The 18,665-nt window shown below is 60.5% G+C and overlaps 1 protein-coding gene across 1 annotated transcript; it reads left to right on the top strand.

Moving 5' to 3' along the window:
• Nucleotides 1-443: 443 nt before the first annotated feature.
• On the top strand, nucleotides 444-14,171 carry UBE2I (ubiquitin conjugating enzyme E2 I). The gene is made up of 7 exons (XM_081820390.1): nucleotides 444-575; nucleotides 5,406-5,482; nucleotides 5,668-5,751; nucleotides 6,835-6,907; nucleotides 10,947-11,056; nucleotides 11,195-11,274; nucleotides 13,568-14,171. Exons 2-7 carry the CDS (start codon nucleotides 5,417-5,419, stop codon nucleotides 13,629-13,631), a joined length of 477 nt encoding a protein of 158 aa, XP_081676516.1. The 5' UTR covers nucleotides 444-575; nucleotides 5,406-5,416; the 3' UTR covers nucleotides 13,632-14,171.
• The last annotated feature ends 4,494 nt before the right edge of the window (nucleotides 14,172-18,665 follow it).

The following is an 18,665-nucleotide window of genomic DNA, read 5'->3' as shown; positions in this document are numbered from 1 at the left end:
CGCTTCAGGGGATCCTTAGGCCTCAGTGGTCTTTCCCCCCCGGCCCCTGACCCCAGCCCCAAGGAGACCTCCGGGACCCGTGCCCGAAGAGCTGCCAGCGCGGCATCCGGGGAGCCCTTGGAGATCTCGGCCTCCCCCTGGCCCCGCTGCCCGCCGGCGTGTCCTCGAGTGGACGCACGCATCGCGAGGGGGAGTTTGTAGACGCTCCCTCCAGTCGGGGACGCGGCTCCTTTAAGGACGCAGGTGTCCGCAGTGCCGCCTGACTGGAAAGCCGCACCCGGACCAGGCTCTCGGGCCTGGCCCGAGGCGCGGGCGCGCGGCAGCAGGGCGCGGGCGGCGGGCGGCGCGCGGCGGCGCGGGCGGCGCGGGGCGCGCGGAGGCGCCGGCTGCGCGCGGAGCAGGCGCGCGGCGGGCAGCCCTCGCAGGCCCCGCCCCGCCCCGCCCGCCGGGGTCCTCGGAGCGCTCGGGCTGCGCGCGGAGCGGGCTCGGGAGGGAAGTCCCGAGACAAAGGGAGCGCCGACGCCGCCGCCGCCGCCGCCTCGTCCGCCTCGCTCGCCGGGCCGCGGCCGCCCGAGGTGAGCGCGGGGGGCGCGGGTGGGCGGCGGGGGGCGCGGGCGGGGGCCGGCCTCGGGGCGCGGGGGCCTCCGCCGCCGTCGGGCCCGGGTCGGGCGGGCGCCTCCTCACCCCCCGACCCCAGGCCCGCCCCGCGCACCCCCGCTTCGGGCAGGGCCACCGGGAGCCGGTGCGCCTCCGAGCCGCGGCCGTGCGGCTCCCCCCGCCGGACCTCCCGGGGCCCGCCGGCCTCGGGCCCGCTCCCGCCCCCGCCCGGCCTGGCTGGGGTCGCGGCCGGCCGGCCCCTCGAGCCCCCGCCGCGCACCCGTTCGGGAGCGGGGAGAACGGTCCCCTGGCGCGTGGTCGGCTGCGTCCCCGAGGTGCTGCTGGCAGCGGCCGCTGTTGACAGGGACGCGAGCCTGGGCCGCCCCGCCGCCGGGGCTCTCCTCCGCCCCAGGGAAATTCGTTTCCGGGGTCACGGTCTGCACACAGACCTGTGGCGCTCGCCAGCCGGGGAGAGCATGCACGGCAGAAAGAGTTGAAAGTGGCGATTATAACAGCGCTGACTCGTCTGGCGGGGGTCTAGAAACCAAAACAGTCTGAGTTTTCTCGTGCCTCTAAAGAGCGCCACTTGCACTTGGTGGGACCCCGAACGCGAGTTTCCTAGGAGGTTGCTTTGTACCGATTGAACGGAGGTCGGAGTTGGTAGTTACGTGAGTAGGAGGGAGGAAAGGGCACGATTAGCCGGGCTCACGATCCCGGCCTGCCGTTGTCCCGAAATCACGGCGGTACCTGGTTCGTTTGCTGTAGTTTGAAAATATGCTTAGTCCCTGGGTTTGCACAGTTGGCCTTTCGTTTGTTTGCTTTTGAAGTCTGTAGCCCTAAATGTTTCTTGCTATTAAGGAAATACTGCTTTTGGGTAGAGAAGTGACTCCACGGGAAAGGGAGATGGATCCTTTCTCCTGCGTTGCTTAGGGCCTTTTTTAGGGGGTGGTTAGGGGTGAATTGTGCCTGCTGTTGAACCTTTGTCTGCTGAGTCCTGAGGTTAAGGACCTTGCTTCAGAAACAGCATGGGGTCCTGGGAGTTGTGTGGGCAGCGCACAGGGAAAGTGCATCCTGGGGCAGGTGCCTCTGTCAGGTGTAGAAATGCCTTCGCCCGGGGGGGGGGGGGGGGTTGCCTTTTGGTGGGAAAGGGTGGTCCCCGGCTTCCCATCCATAATCTGTTTTCTCCTGGGCAAGCCTGTGGGGTCACAGCGCTATCACCCATTTTACAGATGAGAAACTTGAGGAAGGGGGAGAGAAGCACTTTGCCCGCACCCGGGCAGGCAGGAAGTGGCTCTGAGGTTCGTGTCCTCCGGTAGCAGAGCACGCACCTTCAAGTACAGCCCAGTGTGGGAGCCCTGGAGAGAGGTGGTGGTGGTGCCTGGAGAGCCCGGCTCCTGTCCTGCAGGCTGGCTCTCGTGCTTCTAAGATGTGTTGTCTGCATCTCATCACTGCTGCTCTGTAGCATCTAGTAACCCTTACGTGCTGCCTGAGTGCCTCTCTGTTAGCTTGGGGAAGGGAGATTGGGTTTTAAGTGGGATTCTGAATGAGTGGTTCCCTGTTGTAGTTAAAATGTAACAAACTGGCTGCTTTGTCCTGGACAGCAGGAGGCCAGTGGGAGTGGAAGCATGTCTTAGAGACGGGGTCTCTGCTTGAGACTGGGCGGATGTGCACCAGTGGGTCTTTGCCCTGATGGCAGAAACCCACTTTGGTGCCCAGTCTGGCCCATCAGCACCCCTGACGAGGGGGCTGCGGGAACTCTAACGGGACCACCCCTCGTTACCTCCCACGATCTGGGACAACTCACACAGCTAGGCACTGGAACGGGGCCTTTGTAGGCGGCACTTTCCGGTCTTCGGGGCAGAAGAGGTGGCCTGTGGCAGGGTTGTGACACGTGGTCAGCAAGCAGACAGCACTCAGGATCGCCCTGCCTGCCTTTCCGGAGCCCTGGCTGGGCCTGCTCCCAGCCCCCGCAGAGCACCTTGAGTGCTGGTATCCATGGCTCCTCACCGTGTGGAGCTCTGGCCTGGGGCTTCAGGAACCTGTTTTGATGCCTGGCTGAGCTCGGACTCACTGGGGACCTTGCAGCCCCCTCGTCACTTAAAGAACTGCTCACCAGGCTGCTTGCATTTGGTCACTGAACCTCTATGCTGATTACTTCAGCAGAAGCGTCCTGCCAACTTGCGCTGTCTGCCTGGGGGGGGGGGGGGGCGGGGAGCACTAGGAGGCAGGAGTGCTTCAGGAGCTGGAGTGTGCTGTGCCCTCAAGTCTCCTGAAGGGAAGGTCATCTCCACTGACCCTGGGGTTGGTGTTGGGTCAGGGGTTTGAGAAACGTGTGGAGATGACAGATTTTCAGGCATCAGGGTCACTGCCTGCTTCTGACCAGAGAACATGTGCCCCAGGCTCTCCACCCGCCTCCTGCAAGCCCAGGTCCTCATCCTCTGGATCACACTCACCCTTGTTGCGCTCCCTGGGCCCCACCTCTGCCCAAACAAATATTCCAGACAGGTGTGCTGTCCTGTGAGGGAGGTTCTGGGCAGGTGTGTGCCTCGGCGGTCCCAAACACCCCATGGCATCATGTTGCTGGCAGTCAGGACTGTGCAGGGATGGAGACGAAGGGGGCAGACCAGAAGGCTGGGATCGTGTGGTGGTGAATTGGAATTCTGCTTTGGTCCCAGCATGGTGTAGTCTAGTTTGGAAATAATTTTGAGGTCAAGCAAAGTTGGAGCCTATTACAGAGTGTGTTCTGGGGTCAGATCTGTCACTTCTTCCTGATGGCCATGCTTCCTGAGTGGAGGGCTTTGACTTTTGACTTTTTCTTAGGATAACCTCAGTACACGTGTTTTTTAAAATGGGACCCCACCTGGCTGGTCCAGCGCTTTGTCCTAACAGCCAGCTTCCTGAGACCTGGGCTCTTGCATGACACCAGGGGCTGCAGTGGCTCTCTGGGATTCCCTGATCCCTCCTCCCACTTGGCTAACTTGTTGGGAAAATAATTGTGCAAGAGCCTCCCAAACCCTGAGCACTGGGTCCCACCCAGAGTTCCTCACTTACGGCCATGGGGGCCCTGGGGGACGTGCATTTATGACACGCCCCCAGGGCCACACTTGGAGAGTCCAGGCCCAGTCTCTGCTGAGCTGTTGGCCTCACCCCTGCTGCACGACCATGTGGGCTCTGGGCAGGGTCTGTGTTGCTCGGGGACGGTTTGTGCGGGGGGGTGGTGCTGGGGCAAAGAGTGTCGTTTGGATTGGATTGCTGAGGGGCAGTTGAGGGTCAGCCTGAGTCGGGTTGGGGGGTGTTGCATAGGAGTAGTTAACAGGAGGGGGCGGGGGGTGGGCATGAGCTGGGTTTGAGTTGAGGCTCCACACTTAGCCAGCATGATACCCTCTGGGTCTCCCTTCTGGTTGTTCCCAGGTCTGTGTTGAGCCTGGCTGGGGACAGGGTTAGGTGAGCCTGAGCCAGGAAATATGGCTGGGAGGTGGTTCTTCTGAACCCGGCTGAGAACCCTTGTGGTTGTGGAGAACCCCGTGTTGTACTCAGGAATGTGGGGTGTTGGACCTCTTCCCCCACAAGAGCAGTGAGGAGACTTGTTGCCAGCTCTCCATGGAAGCCTGAAGGGTTGGGGCAGGCTGCTGGTCATCCCCTTCCAGGAGACACGCGCCTTGTCTTGTTAAAGCCTTGTTTTATGGTAAATGCTGGATTCTGGGTATCTTCAACGTTTCCGTGGATTTTGAAGACCAACAAACAGACTTAGGGTCAAATTCTGAGGGCAACTGGGGGCACTGGCCTGTTGAGCTCCGCTGGGTAAGCAGCAACCTGGAGAGTCTGCTCCACTTGCAGGCAGCGTAAGGCTGTGCACAGTGGGCTCCAGGCCTTGGGGGCTGTGGTCTGGAGGTGCTGGGAGGATCAGCAGGGCTTTGAGCAACCCTCTCCCCCAGCACGCTCACAGGACAGGTGGACACAGCGGGCGGGCTGCTGTCTCTCCGGGCTTGCCGGTGCTGCCTGCTGCAGCCCCACCTTCTGCTGACTCTCCCAGAGTAAATGGGAGACAGGCCTTGATCCATTTATTGTGATGAAGTGCTGGGGGATCGGGGTTGGGGAGGGGGCTGTGGGGTGCGAACGTAGAGGGGACAGACGACAGCGCTCGGGGCCCTAGTGAGAGGTAGGTCTCTTGGGTGCTGCGGGCTAGGCGTCATCCAGGGACTTGTCCATGATGACCTGCTGTCCACCCTGGAGCACCTTTCTACTCATTTGCTTTCAAGAATAAGGGTTATTCTCCTGGCCAGACCTGAATCTAAATTCTAAGCTGGGGCCTGATGGCGCCCCGCCCCCCTCTCTGCATGGGCAAAGGGGAGCAGCCTGTCAAGGCCGTGACCCGCTCCCTCCCCGTCCTCAGGACAGCCCCACCTTGTCCTTGCCTTTCCTAGAGGCTGACAGTGGGATTGGCATCCCTGTCACTCTAGCCCACCGCCATGGGACCAAAGAGGGCAGGACGGGGGTGCAGGCATCTGCCGGGAGTGCTTGGCAAGCCCTGCCTGCGCAGCACCTGACAGCTGTATGGCCCCAGGCCGGTGCCTTCACCTCCCTGCATCTCGGAATCACTGTGTCTTAGAGGCCACAGGCTGTGCCATGGGGCCCTAGGGGCAGGGGGAGGCTAGGGTCACCGCTGTGGGGTGCTGGTGCCCGCGCGGCCTCCAGGCTGGGTGGCTCGCTGAGAGCAGGTCTGTGTGGAGTGAGGTGTGAGAGCGAAGGGGCAGGAGGAGCCTGAGTTTTGCCTCTGCTAACCGCGCGCTCTGCCTGGTCTCTTTCAGGGACTTTGAACATGTCGGGGATTGCCCTCAGCAGACTCGCCCAGGAGAGGAAAGCCTGGAGAAAGGACCACCCGTTTGTAAGGAAAGCTTTATTTCTGCACGCAGCAGAGTGGATCCGTTTCCCCCGGTGGAAACCATGAAGTCCCCGTCCAGCCTGGGCCTGTCACATTTTCTGGGCAGAGGGTCCATGGGCGTCACAGGATGGTTCTGCGAGCGGGTGAGACGAGATGCGCCGCGCTGATGTGCTTGTGTTTTCTCTCAGGGCTTTGTGGCTGTCCCGACAAAGAATCCTGACGGCACGATGAACCTCATGAACTGGGAGTGTGCCATTCCAGGGAAGAAAGGGGTAAGGCTCCGCTGGCCTGCCCATCCCCTGTGTCGGCCCCACGGGCCCTGGTCCCATCCCCCTGGCAGGGGGCTGTGAGATGGGGGGGAACAAGGGTAGGGTGACATGTGACTCCCCCCCACCCCCACCCCGGGGCAGTTTTAATTCAGAAAGGGGAGCTGGGCTGCAGAAGGGGGTGGATACAGCACCCCCACCAAGCCTGGGGGCCAGACCCAGCCACATTTCTGGGGCAGGAGGAGCCTTGAGGGCCTTTGTGTTTGTCCTTCAGGACGTGTGGTGGCCGAAGCAGCCCCGACCTTGTGACGCTGGTCCTGGCAGTCTTTGAGCCCGGGGCGGCTGCTGACCCTCAGATGCTGACACCCCACATTGGGCCACCTGGGAAAGCCGTGTGTGGCCTGAGCTTGCCGGGGCCAGTTAAGACCAGCATGTTCGAAGCATTTGGGAGTGAGGGTCTTCCTGGGTGATCCCAAAGGAAAGAAGAGGTCCCTGAGGTGTCCCCATTGTTCCCGAGGCCTCGTCACCTCTGTTTTCTTCCCCTGTGGTTCATGGTGACTGTCACGGGAGCTCAGCCTTGGTGCTCCCCAATAGTCTCCTCCTTCTGTTAAGCCGGTGGGATTAGGACATGGCTTTGTCTGCAAGGTGATGTGGTTTGGGTTCATCTGTTGAGCGCCCAGCCTGTGCCTCTGCCTTTGCTAAGACCATTCTCCGTCCCTCGTCCAAGGTTGAGGCAGGCGTGGCCATGTCCCTCCCAGAGGAGGCTGGGGAGAGCTGTTGGATCATGGAGCTGGAGGGAGGGGCCTCGCTGCAGCTGCTTAGATGAAGATTCTGACCCCCGTCCTGGGGCCTTAGGGGGGCAGCCCGCCAGGCCCCTGCCTGTCTTCTCAGAAGTCCAGCTCCAGCCCTTCTCCTCTCTGGGGAGGGCTCTTTCCAGGCCCCCTTGGGGCCCATGGAGGCACCGACAGTCCTGTCATGGGGGCACCTGGTCTTTGGGCCAGTTTAGGAGTCCACCTCCTGTTGGGACGGTGCTTGGGGACACGCCCCAGAAGCTACAGCCCTCCTAACTGCAGCTTCGCTTCCCAACAGACTCCCTGGGAAGGAGGCTTGTTTAAGCTACGGATGCTTTTCAAAGACGATTATCCATCCTCACCCCCAAAATGTAAGTAGAGTGAAGTCCTCCAGAGTCCGTCTGCTCCAGCATATTCCAGCGGAGATCTGCAGTGCCGTGTTCCCTGGGGGGCAACTCCAGGGGCTCCCATCCCTGAGCCTAGCTGTGGGTCTGAGCCCATTTGAGCCCCCGGGCTGGAAGGTGCACATGATGGGCTCAGTCGCAGATCCTGGCTGTAATCCCCTGGGAGGCCCCGGGGCTCTTTGTGCCTCTCGGGGACAAGGTGCCATACCTGCGGCCCCGGCAGGGATGGGCACACAAAGGACCGTGGTCCAGAGCCTCCCCGCTCCGACAGCTTTGTTTCCCTCACCTGGTGTCGCTCCACCTGCTGGTTACAGCTTCATGTGTAGCTTGTGGCCGTGTGTGCAGCCCGGACAGACAGCGCGCTGAAGCCTCCAGAGGAGAGGCGGTGTGTAACACGGTGCTGGTTAGAGCACCAGAGTGCAGTGTCGGAAAACTCGGGTGGAAAGAGGCACCGAGTCCCTCCTGTTCTGAAGCTGGAGAGCCACCGACCCTGTCCGCGGTTGGTTGGTTGAGTGAGTGACCACGTGCCTCCGTGTGCGCACAGGCGTCCGGCACAGCCCGTGGCAAGGCCAGGCCGTGTGTAAATGTTTACGCTGCAGTTACTAATTCAGAAGCTAGGAGTACATTTTCCATTATAAGGGCATCTACCAGAAGATTTTTAAAAATTAATGATTAGCGGGGTAACCGCTGGGATGGAGACTTTATTTGGGGTGGTTCTCTGGTGTTTGAGTAGTTTTTGCCACGTGCAGGAGTTACTTTAATCGCTTTAATTAAAAAATGAGACAAGTTATAGTTGCTCTTTTCACTTCTCTTCAACATGATGCTGGAATTCTAAGCAAATGCAACAAGGAAGAAAAAATTCCCACAGAAGAGAGGAAAGGGAGGCGGGCTGCAGACGTTCTTCATGACGTCCATTTATGAAGGTTGTGGGATAAAAGATTAACATGCAAAAACCTATTTTCCTAAAATTGCTTCAAATGGAAGTGTTTAAACCAGACTGTTTACAGTAGCATCAAATACTGTGGAATAAATCCAACGAAAGAGGTTCAAGACTGCTAGACTAGAGACTCCAGAGCACGGCTGAGAGAAGCCAAGGACAGCCTCTGAGACAGGCGACCTGGGTCCCCTGGATGGGCCAGAAGACCTAGTGTTGTAAAGATGTCCGTTCTCTCCAAGCCCATCTGCGGCGTCCGTGTGATACGTCAGAATCCAAGCACATTTTTGTGGAAGTGGCCATGGGGACCCTGACATGCAGGAGTGCAGAGGGCCGAGAACAGCCATGGACCTTGGAGTGCCGGGTATGGTTGTGAGGACCTGCACAGAGGCTCATCAGTCGAGGGCACCCGGCCCCGTTAACAGGATGGGCAAGATGTGAACTAGACGGACCGGCCGCAGGGACCCAGTGATTGAGACGCAGGCCTGTGGGAGCAGAGTCCAGACAGGCTGTGTGTAGCGTGGTTCAGTTCTTGACAAAAGGAACAAGAGATGTGGGGGGAGGGTGGTCCAGTGAACAGACTCAGTCCACAGGGTATCCCAGCAGAAGAAAGGAATCCCCCTTCCACCCCAGTCTTCCAGATGGATCTCAATGCTCAACACAAAGGTGGAGCGTAGAGCTCTTAGAGGAAGATGGGGGGGGGGTGGCATTTTCATCACTTGGGGTGGTTTAACCAGTGAAGCACAGACAGGGTGCCCCCCTGCCCCCGGAGGCAGATGGGCAGTAGATGGGGTTGCATGATGCTCAGGACCAGGTCTTCACCAGAAGGCACAGGTGGGAGTGAGTAGGAGAGAAGGTTCTGTGTGTTCATCAGCACTTATCCTGAATACGTGAAGGGCGTCTACGAATCGGTAAGGAAAAGGCAGACAACCATCAGATCAGTAGGCCCTTCCCAAGAGAGGCTCTCCTCCCGGCCAGCCAGCAGAGGAGAAGGTGCCCGACTTCCATCACCGGACACACAGCCAGGGTGGGAGAGGGCAGAGCCTCAGAAGCCCCCAGGCCTCTCTGAACATAGTGTGAATTTTGACTGTTTGCCTGGGGAAGCCATCTGCCATGTGTACAGAAGCTGAGCTTGGGCCTGCCCAGGCCCCAGCTGCTCTACTCAAGTGAATATTCAGCGGAAGTGCACGCATGCTCACCAGAAGCCAGAGGCAGCCCAAGTGTCCGTGAACAAACCCGTGGGTGAGCAACGGGGATGGTCCACAGCCACCAGAGGGCAGGACCCACAGGTGCTCACAACACGGCGAAGCCCCCCGACATGATGATGAGTGGTCAGAGCTGGATTCCTCGTGGAAGTCAGCAGCAGGCCCTGTGACGGTCAGGGAGGGGACTTCTCTGGACAGAGGAAACCAGCGGTGACCAGAGTCGGGGTCAAGGCTTTGGGGAGGCTGCTGCCCCCCACTGGTGCACTGTCCTAGATGAGAAACAAGATCGGCCCCTCGGATTAAATGAAAATTAAGGATTTGTGCTTATGAGGAAGTACGATCAGAGGAGCAAAAAGGCACACATGGAGTGGGAGAAGTTTCCCTCAAGACGTTCACCCGATGGGGCTTGTAGCCAGAATGTACCCGGCGCTCTGGCAAGTCAGGAGATAGCCCAGTTGAAAAACGGACAAGAGGGACACCTAGGTGGCTCAGTCGGTGAAGCATCTGCCTTTGGCTCAGTCCATAATCCCGGGGTCCTGGGATCAAGCCCCGCATCAGGCTCCCTGCTCAGCGGGGAGTCTGCTTCTCCATCTCCCTCTGCTGCTCCCTCTGCTTGTGCTCTCTCTCTCTCTCAAATAAATAAATAAAATATTTTTTAAAAAATGAACAAGAGACTTGGCAGGAATTTCAAGAAGCAGACCGTGCGTCACAGTGAATGAAGGTGCTGGCCCCTGGAATCACCAGGGCAGCTCAGGTCTGCAGCAGGACGGCTGAGCTCCGTGACCAACCCTGCTGGGCACGCGGAAACTGGAAATAGGCAATGCCTCCGCCTCAGGACTGACACATGTGGCACCAAAAGGACCTCTGGGGAACGTTCATGGGTTTTTCAGTGGAGGCCGGGTGGACGGGTGCATGGCGCGGTCGCTCGGGGAGCAGCACCATGTGCCGCGGGGCGTGTGTCTGAGAAGCCCTCACCCGGGTGCTGCTCGGGTGCTGGGGGGAAGGGGGGAAGAGCGGCTCGGGGTTTTTCTAGCTGTGTGTGTTTTGGAATTCGTCAAGCTGCCCTTAGATTCCTTGTACTTTTTATGATTCAATGATGTCTTACAATAAAGAGAAAGGGGGAAAGTGCCCAGAAACCCCCTCAAACATTAGCTGTGGGGAACAGCCCCAGGGTGGGCTCGAGGCAATTTTCTTTCTCTTTTATGTTTTACAATTTCCTACACGTGTTCGTTTTTTGTTTTTTTTTTAAGATTTTATTTATTTATTTGAGAGAGAGAATGAGATAGAGAGCATGAGAGGGGAGAGGGTCAGAGAGAGAGGCAGACTCCCTGCCGAGCAGGGAGCCCGATGCGGGACTCGATCCCGGGACTCCAGGATCATGACCTGAGCCGAAGGCAGTCACTTAACCAACTGAGCCACCCAGGCGCCCACGTGTTCGTTTTTTAAAAAGAAAATTAACTTTTGTGTTTTAAAAGAATGTGGAGGGGGACAGTGTGGGGTCCTACAGGCCTTTTTGAAGCAAAATGATCTGTCTGAAAATAGCCACTTGTTTGGAAGGGCCTCAGAGTTCCTGCCCTCAGCTGCGCCCCCAGGACTGTCCTCATGGGCTGCGTCCCCTCCCCACCTTCCCGAGTCTGGGCTGGCTTGGGGGTGACCGGGGGCGGGGACCTGGGCAAGCACATGGCTTTGCCCCTGAGTCTGGGAACAGTGTGTGCTCCCCACCCTGCCCCTCACTGCCACCTCGAGGCCATGGTTCTTAGCGGCATGCCTGCTGGCCAGCAAAACACCCAGGACAGGGGAGGACCCGGTGCGGGGAGGGGACAGCAGGCTGCCACAGAATTGCGTTTTCTTCCTCCCTGTGCTCCAGGTAAATTTGAGCCACCACTGTTTCACCCGAACGTGTACCCTTCGGGAACAGTGTGCCTGTCCATCCTAGAGGAGGACAAGGACTGGAGGCCAGCTATCACGATTAAGCAGGTATGGGGTGTGGGGAGCTGGCCTCAGCCTTCCTGTGGGGCCAGAGGACGGTGGTCTGGCTCCAAAGCTGGGGCCGAAGTCCTAGGAAAGCTTGCCTTCCTAACCACTGAGCTCCGTGTTCTTTTGTCTCTTACACAGATCTTGTTAGGAATACAGGAACTTCTAAATGAACCAAATATCCAGGACCCAGCTCAAGCAGAGGCCTACACGATTTACTGGTTAGTACTGGTCTGGCCCCACTCGCTGTGGCCGCACGTTGGCTTGCACGCGCTTGCCTGGAAATCCTGTCCAGGCTGCCGCCCCTGACGGTCTGCTTGGATGGCCCTGAGCCTCGAGCCGTGAGCGGGGGACCGAGTGAGGTGGTCAGGGAAGCATCTGAGGCCAGCAAGCAAGCAGGCAGGCCCTGTGGGCAGCAGCAGCTCTGTGTGCGAAGAGCCTGTGGTGGGCGAGAACGGCTGACCCGGGCTAGTGTGACCACAGCGCTGTGGTAGGGGGGCGGTCAGGAGGTGGAGGTCACGGGACAGGGCTCCCATTGGCTCCTTTGCCTGATAAGCTGTGGCCAGGCAAACCAGGTGCCTCGGTGAACCCCAGTCCAGCTCAGAGGGCAAGGCCCCCAGGTGTGGGTGCCGAAGGAGGCATGTCCCGTAGCATGGCTCTGCGGGGGCCCCACACCTCCCACCGTGGCCCTCCTGCTGACCCTTCCAGGCCTGGGTGTGGGCTATAGGGGAGCAGCACGCCTGGCTTGTTCCTGGTCACCCAGCTGCCATGATGTGCCCACCAGATGCCGGGCGTTCGCTCCTCGCCCCAGCCCTTCCTGCGTTAGCACTGTGGTGCCCGCCTGGGCTGAGGGAGGGAGGCCTGGGGTGGCTCATGGGGAGCGACAGGTTTAAACCCGTGGGCCTGGCCTGGTCAGCAGCAGGGAGAGCCCTTGCCCCTGAGCAGAGGCCTCACGGTTGTGGGTCCTGGGTCCCCTGGCTGTGCCAGCCGGCCTCCTGGGCTGGTCTGGGTGGGGATCCTTATGCCAGGTTGGGGGCTCTGACCCCCCACTGCTCTACATTCGGAAACCTGGGACCGGCGGGGCTAGCATACAAGGGAGAGGCCGGGCAGGGATGTGTTCCTTCCAGGGGATGTTTCTGGAATCAGCCGTGCTGAGGGTCAAAGCCGAGGTCGGGACTGTCCTGTGGCCGCTCTGGGCAGTGGCAGATGACATGTCCGGGGACCAGCTGAGAGAAGTGCCAGGTTGCAGGAGATGCATTTCTCCCCGCCAAAAATGGCTTCAGGGCCCTAGGCCCAGGCCAGTGTTGGCCAGGGGCAGCAGGACGCTCCAGCCAGGGCGGGCCCGCGTCCGCAGTGGGGCTCAGCGGGAGGCCACGTGTCCTGTTGGCGGCTGTGCACCAGCGACTTCGGAGATCTGTCCCCCTGCCCTTCTCCCCGACCTGGGTGCTGTGTGATGTCACCGTGACCTCCGTCCACAGTGGCGCCGTGGCCCAAGCCTCGTGGTATACAAGGCCTCTCAGGACACACCACGTTCTCGTGACCGGGTGGCCTGCAAAGCTGAGCTCCCCGTGGCCTTCAGAGGGCTTGCTGGCCCTGGCGTGCGCCTCGTCACGGGTGACGTGTGCGGGGGCTGGCGGTGGCCGGCGGTGGCCACCCCGTGAGCAGCGCTTCCTGTGCCTGCGCTGCCAGCACCGGGGCAGCGGGACCGGGGGCTCGCTGTGGTGCACCAGGCGGCGCGGCGGGGTATGTGGCCACCTCCCCGGGGCTGCTGGCGTCTTCCCCGCCCCCGGGCGACCCCCCGCCAGCCCTGTCACGCCCTCACTCCCCTCTGAGAGCAACTGGAGCACGTCAACGTGGCGTTGGGGCTGCCGCAGGCCGCAGTGCCTCCCCTGCCGGACGGCACAGCTGACGTGGCTGCCGCTGCCCCGGGGCCTCGGGGCCGGGCCGGGCCTCAGACAGGTGTCCTGTGGCTGCGACTCCGCTCTCGGTGGCCCAGGCACGTGGCTGCCTCCGTGGTGCACACGCTGGAGCCTCTTGCCAGCTGAGGGACGTCCTCTCGGGGGCCCTTTGTCCCTCCACCTTGGGAGCCCCTGCACACCCCGGGGCCTGGGCCACAGGTGACCCGGAGCAGCACCCTGAGAGGTGTGTATGGAAAGAGCGCAGCTTGGCGGGACCCCTAGCTTCCTTACGGGGAGCAGTCCACACCCCCAGGCGGGTGTCCCCACATGCACACACTGGTCCTGGGCTCCATGGAGGCCCTGTTGACCCCCTGGGGCCCCCCGGGGAAACCGGCACGAGTCCCGTCCGTCTGTAGCAGAGACTAGAGCCCAGCAGCCTGGCTTTTCTTTCCAGAACGATGGTAGCTGCTTCCAGCTTAGGGACCCATAAGTGTCCGGCTGCCCCCCGGGCCTTCCTGATCAGAGGCCGCCCTCTGAGCCCGCTTTGCATCCGGTGACGCCCTGGGCCCTCGAGGGGGCTGCACCTGCTGACCTGTCTCTCTCTTGACCTCCTCAGCCAAAACAGAGTGGAGTACGAGAAGAGGGTTCGAGCACAGGCCAAGAAGTTCGCACCTTCATAAGTGGCGACCGCGCGGCAGCGTAAGAAGGAAGGGATTGGTTTGGCAAGAACTTGTTTACAACATTTTTGCAAATCTAACGTTGCTCTGTACAGTTACTAGTCACCTGGGAGGGTGGGCGGGCGCCATTTTCCATTTCCGCCACTGGCACGCAGTCCTCGACTCGCTGAGCTGCCCGGTTTTTCATACAGGGTCTCTTCCTTCAGTCTTTTGTATTTTTGATTGTTATGTAAAACTTGCTTTTATTTTAATATTGATGTCAGTATTTCAACTGCTGTAAAATTATAAACTTTTATACTTCGATGAGCCCCGAGGAGCTAGTTTCCTTTGCTCGCGGATGCAGGCATGCTTCCCACCGTGTAGCAGTACACATAGCCTCCCGCCGGCCCCCCTCCCGCCTCGCTCCCCGCAGAACCCGGGTTGTGTTGCTTATGAGCCTCAGATCCAAAGGCAGCCGGCGTCTCGTTTCCGCATCACTTCCTTTGTGTTTATATGGCGTTTTGTCTGTGTTGCTGTTTAGAGTAAATAAACTGTTTATATAAAGGTTTTTGTTGCATTATCGTCATTAAGAGCGTGAGGAGGGCCTCGCGGTGCCCGGCCCCCCACGCGGCTGCAGGCCCGAGAAGCATGGCTCGCTGCTGTGCTCGGCCGCGCCTGGACCCGTGTGCGCTCGGCCTGGGCCTCTGTAAATAGTGCTGTGTGCAAGGACGGCGTGTGTCCAGGGCCTGGCCCCCCGTCCCAGGTCTTCGGGCTGCGCACAGAGCAGATGTGGTCAGGTTGGAACAGGCGTCAGGAGCCATCTAAAGCTGGCGCGGGCCGGACCCAGCCCCAGGGAAGACTGTGCGCTGGCAGCTCCCCCTCGTCCTGGCACCTGCTGGAGCCCGCCTCGGGGGGCCTGCGGTCTCCGGCTGCCCGCCCAGCCCTGCCGGCTGCCCCGGGAGCTTCCTGCGCCTGCTGCGCCGCGCTGGCCCCCACCCCGGGTGCGGGCCGCCTGGCGTCAGGACAGACGCCCTGGAGTCCGGTCTGAGGCCACCGTGCACAGGCGCTTCTTTTTTCCTGAAAGACTCTCAGCCCGGTCCGCCTGCGGGGCTGTTCCCTGAAACCTGAGCCCACTGCACAGCTTCCCGAAGTCGGCTGCCTGCTCAGTTGGGAAACGGGTCTGGGTCCCTGCTCAGCCGCGAGGTGCCCTAGACAGAGACAGGGAGGAGCGGCAGGGGCCGGGCCCGGTGAGCACAGTGCCCTGCACCAGCTGACCTCGCCTTGCCACCCTGGGGACCCTCGCTTTCCCAAGCGGGTCACCTGTGGCTCCAGCACACTGACCGAGCCAGGGCGGGAGGGCTAGTCGCCAGGACCCTCGGTCAGGAAGGGCATCTCGACGCGGCCCAGCAGCAGGACGGCAGCGGAAGGTGGAGGTGGTCTCCTACGGCCCCTCAGCCACAGTACGTGCGTGGCTCCGGGTCCCAGTGCCTTGCTCACTCGCTTAGCTGGACATTTAGCGGAGCTAAACGCTTGATGTTGGTGATTTATTTCTAATGCAGAGGGCCTTCCGGAGGCTCAGCTGGGTTGTGTGTTTGTAGCCTCTCCCAGAATGTCTTATTTTGTAATGACTGAGCTACACTTAGTAATAGCTGCACATGTATATGGTTAATATATATGGAAATTCAATATATTTTCTAGTTGGAGCATTCTAAAGTAATCGATGTTTCTAGCAAATTGTCATGATTTCAACTAATGAAATGTCCTTTTGTGCCACAGTCCTTGGCTTAACAAAGATGTGACTCTTGTGACAGGAGAAGTATGGAATGTGTCCATCCTGTTTCTGATGTGAGGGAAGAGCGTGTGTTCCCAGCATGAGGCGCCTAATAATTAGTAAGGAATTGTGGGCAATACATTAACCACTGTATCTAAGAATCCTCTGATTAAAAACATTTCCACAAACTGCTGCCTGCAGGCTGTGTCCTTTTCCTGCCCCGCCCCCCACGCCCCCCCCCCCCCCACGGCCACCCCTGCTACCTCTTCCCCCTGGTCTCTGGCTCCAGACCCTCAGGGTTCCACGGGGGGCAGGGGCTGGTGACCCTAGAGCCAGGGTGGGACACCCCCTGTGATCCCCTCTGAGCCCAGGCGCACATCCTGTGCTGGCCTTGGCCCTGTGGCCAAGTCCCCCTGCATCTCCCAGCCTCCCGGAGCAGGGCGTCCCTCCTGGGACCCCGAGCTGTCCTTCATGCCTGGGGTGGGCCTCTTCAGGGGGCGCCCAGCTGCATGTGAGTCCTCAGACCCCAACAGTGTGTCCAGGACTGGCTGGGGCTCGGGCCTGGCCTTGGGGCTCCTCGGAGAACCTGCCCACGGGCGGACGGGCTATGGGTCCCCGAGAGTCCCCCTGGCCTCCCTGGACAGTCCTGCCCAGGCCAGAGCAGCACCCTCACACCTGTCCACCGTGCAAAGCCGCCTCCTTCCCTGACTGGGCCGCCCAAAACCCTCTGCACGGATCAGGCTCTGCAGATGGGCAGCCTCCATTTTGAGGTTGCCATGACAACACGTTGCCAGGTTGGAGGGCCAGCGCTGAACACTGACTTGGGCCAGCTCGAACCGGTCTGAGCCTGCTTCAGCAGGGAGGGGCCTGAGAAATGGCTGGTCCAGGATCCATCCCCAGCAGACCCGGTGCTGAGACTGGGGGGTATCCTGTTGCCGGGGCCCACGAGGCTCATCTGGAGTCTTCCAGACGCTGGGACCCCATCTGCGGAGGCCCTGGCCCTGCCCGAGGGGGCTGGCTTAGGACCATGGGGCGGGATGGGGCTGGAGCACCAGTCCTATCCACCCTGCTGTCCCCAGACCCTAGGAGTTCTGCACCTGTCAGGAAGTTGCAGGCCCAGGGCCTGGGTTCTCCCTCCCTGATCTCTTTCCTTCCAGGGCACCTACCCACCCCCTTCTTGAAGAGAGGGGCCCTTGGTGCCCATGCTGCCCTTCCCACTCCCCGGGGCCGCAGAACCTGGCCCCCCCCCGCTGTGCAGAGAATGATGCTGGGTACTCAGCTCCCCCAGCTCAGCCTCCTGATGGGTACGACCTTTGTCCCCAGAGGGCTCACAGAGGGCTGAGTGTAGGAGGGGCCTTGCTGGGAGGTGGCCCCACGCACTTGCCTCTGGGCCAGATGCTGATGGGCAGGCTCAATGGACAGTGGACAGCACTCAGCGGCCAGGTGGCCGGCCCTCACGGAGACCTGCGGAGCCCTGTGTGGTTCCGCTGCTCCGCTCCCACCCCTCCCCCAGCCCCACAGAAACCTCAGCCGCACATTTGCTCCCGAGCCTGAGGCCCAAGACCACCCTGGCCCGGCGCAGCCTTCACCTGTGCACGTATTGGCTTCCGGTGTCATGGCCCCAGAAGCAAGCATTTCAGGTGAGGGGCCAGACCCCCTCCCACCTGGGGCCCCCTCTTCTGGCAGACCCACCCAGATGGCACAGGCAATGGGACAGATTCCTGCAGTCCCGAGTGTCCTGGCCCAAGTCCCTGGGCCATGCCCCCGCCATTCTCCATGGCTGCCCCCCTCTTCACACCTCTGACTGGTGCCCAGGTGCAGCCCGCTGGCTAGGAGTTCTGCCTGCAATTCCAGGGGCTGCCACCAGAGGGCATAAGGGCATGAGGTCAATCGTCTTTTTTTTCTTTCTTTTTTTTCTTTCTTTCTTTCTTTCTTTCTTTCCTTCTTTCTTTCTTTCTTTCTTCTTTCTTTTTTCCTTTCTTTCTTTTCTGTCTTTCTTGTCTGTCTTGTCTTTCTTTCTTTCCTTTCCTTTTCTTTTCTTTCCATCCCTCCCTCCCTTCTTTTCTCTTTCTTAGTAATCTCTACATCAACGTGGGGCTCGAACCTACACCCCCGAGATCAAGAATTGCACACTCCACTGGCGAGTCGGCCAGGTACCCCAAGCGTCTTTAAACCATGAGGGGTGGTGTGGCTTTACAGAGATGCGCTCTCACCTCCCTGCTCTCCAGCGGCCATCCAGAGCATCACCCCAGCAGAGCCTGGGGGTTTTCTCCTGGCCCTGAGGAGGGAAAGCCGCGTGCCCCTGCCTGCCCAAAGCCCAGAGGGTGTGAACCCCACCTCCCCACCAGCCCTGCCGAGCCTGACCCCTCTGGGTGAGGTGTTTTGTGCCCCAACTCCTGCTGTGACATATTCTTGCTCCACGTTGCCCCCTCCCCCACCCTCTCCCCTTGCTGTGGGGTCATCCCCCCCACCTACGGAGGTGGAAACTGAGTCCCCCGAGGGCCAGCCATGGCCACGGTCCCCACCCCATGTGGACCCAGAGGGCGTGCAGCTGACACTACCCAGTCCTGGCTCCTCACTGAGACCCCCCCTCGCTGAGGGGTGCATGCTGCTGCTATGTCCATTTACAAACAAAAGGGAAACTGAGGTCCAGGGCAGCAGAGGGGTGTGACAGGGCAGGGGTCTGACCTAGGTGGGGAGGAGGACGGGACTGAGCAAGAATGGGCCCATCTCTCCCTCCCCAGGAAGTGTCTGTGCATGGAGGGTCTGGGGATCTTTTCCTGGGGAAACTGAGGCCCAGGGCTGGGCTCAGCACCCACCCAGTTGCTGTGTGGCCCTGGAAGAGCCCTTCCCCTCGCCATAGTTTTCTTATCTGTCAAAGAGGGTGGTGAGGTCTCCCAACAGGCCTCCACCCCAACGGCCACAGGGCTGGGGCTGGTGCCTCTGTGCTGCTGGCCCCCAGCCCATGCTCCCCAAAGGACACTGGATGTGGGGGCCAGCAGGGGCCCCTCCTAACTTCCTGTTTATAGCAGCTGCAGGATCTCATCTCTTCACCCCAAACCATTATGATCACCATGGCAACCAGGCCTGTGTTTGTTCCAACAGGTTGGCAGGACCCGACGAAGGACTGCAGGGCTGAGGGGGCTGCAGGGGCGGGGGGCGTCGGCTCTGAGATCCTGGCTCAGGACCTGCCAGTCCCCAGGGGAGAACATCAGCTGCCCCTCCCCGATTCCTGTCCCGTGCAGAAGGCAGCCCCCACTCATCTCCATCCCAAGCAGTTGATGCGT

Source organism: Leptonychotes weddellii, chromosome 5 (assembly GCF_054177405.1).
Source record: "Leptonychotes weddellii isolate Sample4059 chromosome 5, ASM5417740v2, whole genome shotgun sequence".
NCBI classification, from domain to species: Eukaryota; Metazoa; Chordata; class Mammalia; order Carnivora; family Phocidae; genus Leptonychotes; species Leptonychotes weddellii.
The sequence above is the reverse complement of the archived record's forward strand: the minus strand, read 5'-3'. Positions and strand labels throughout refer to the sequence as shown.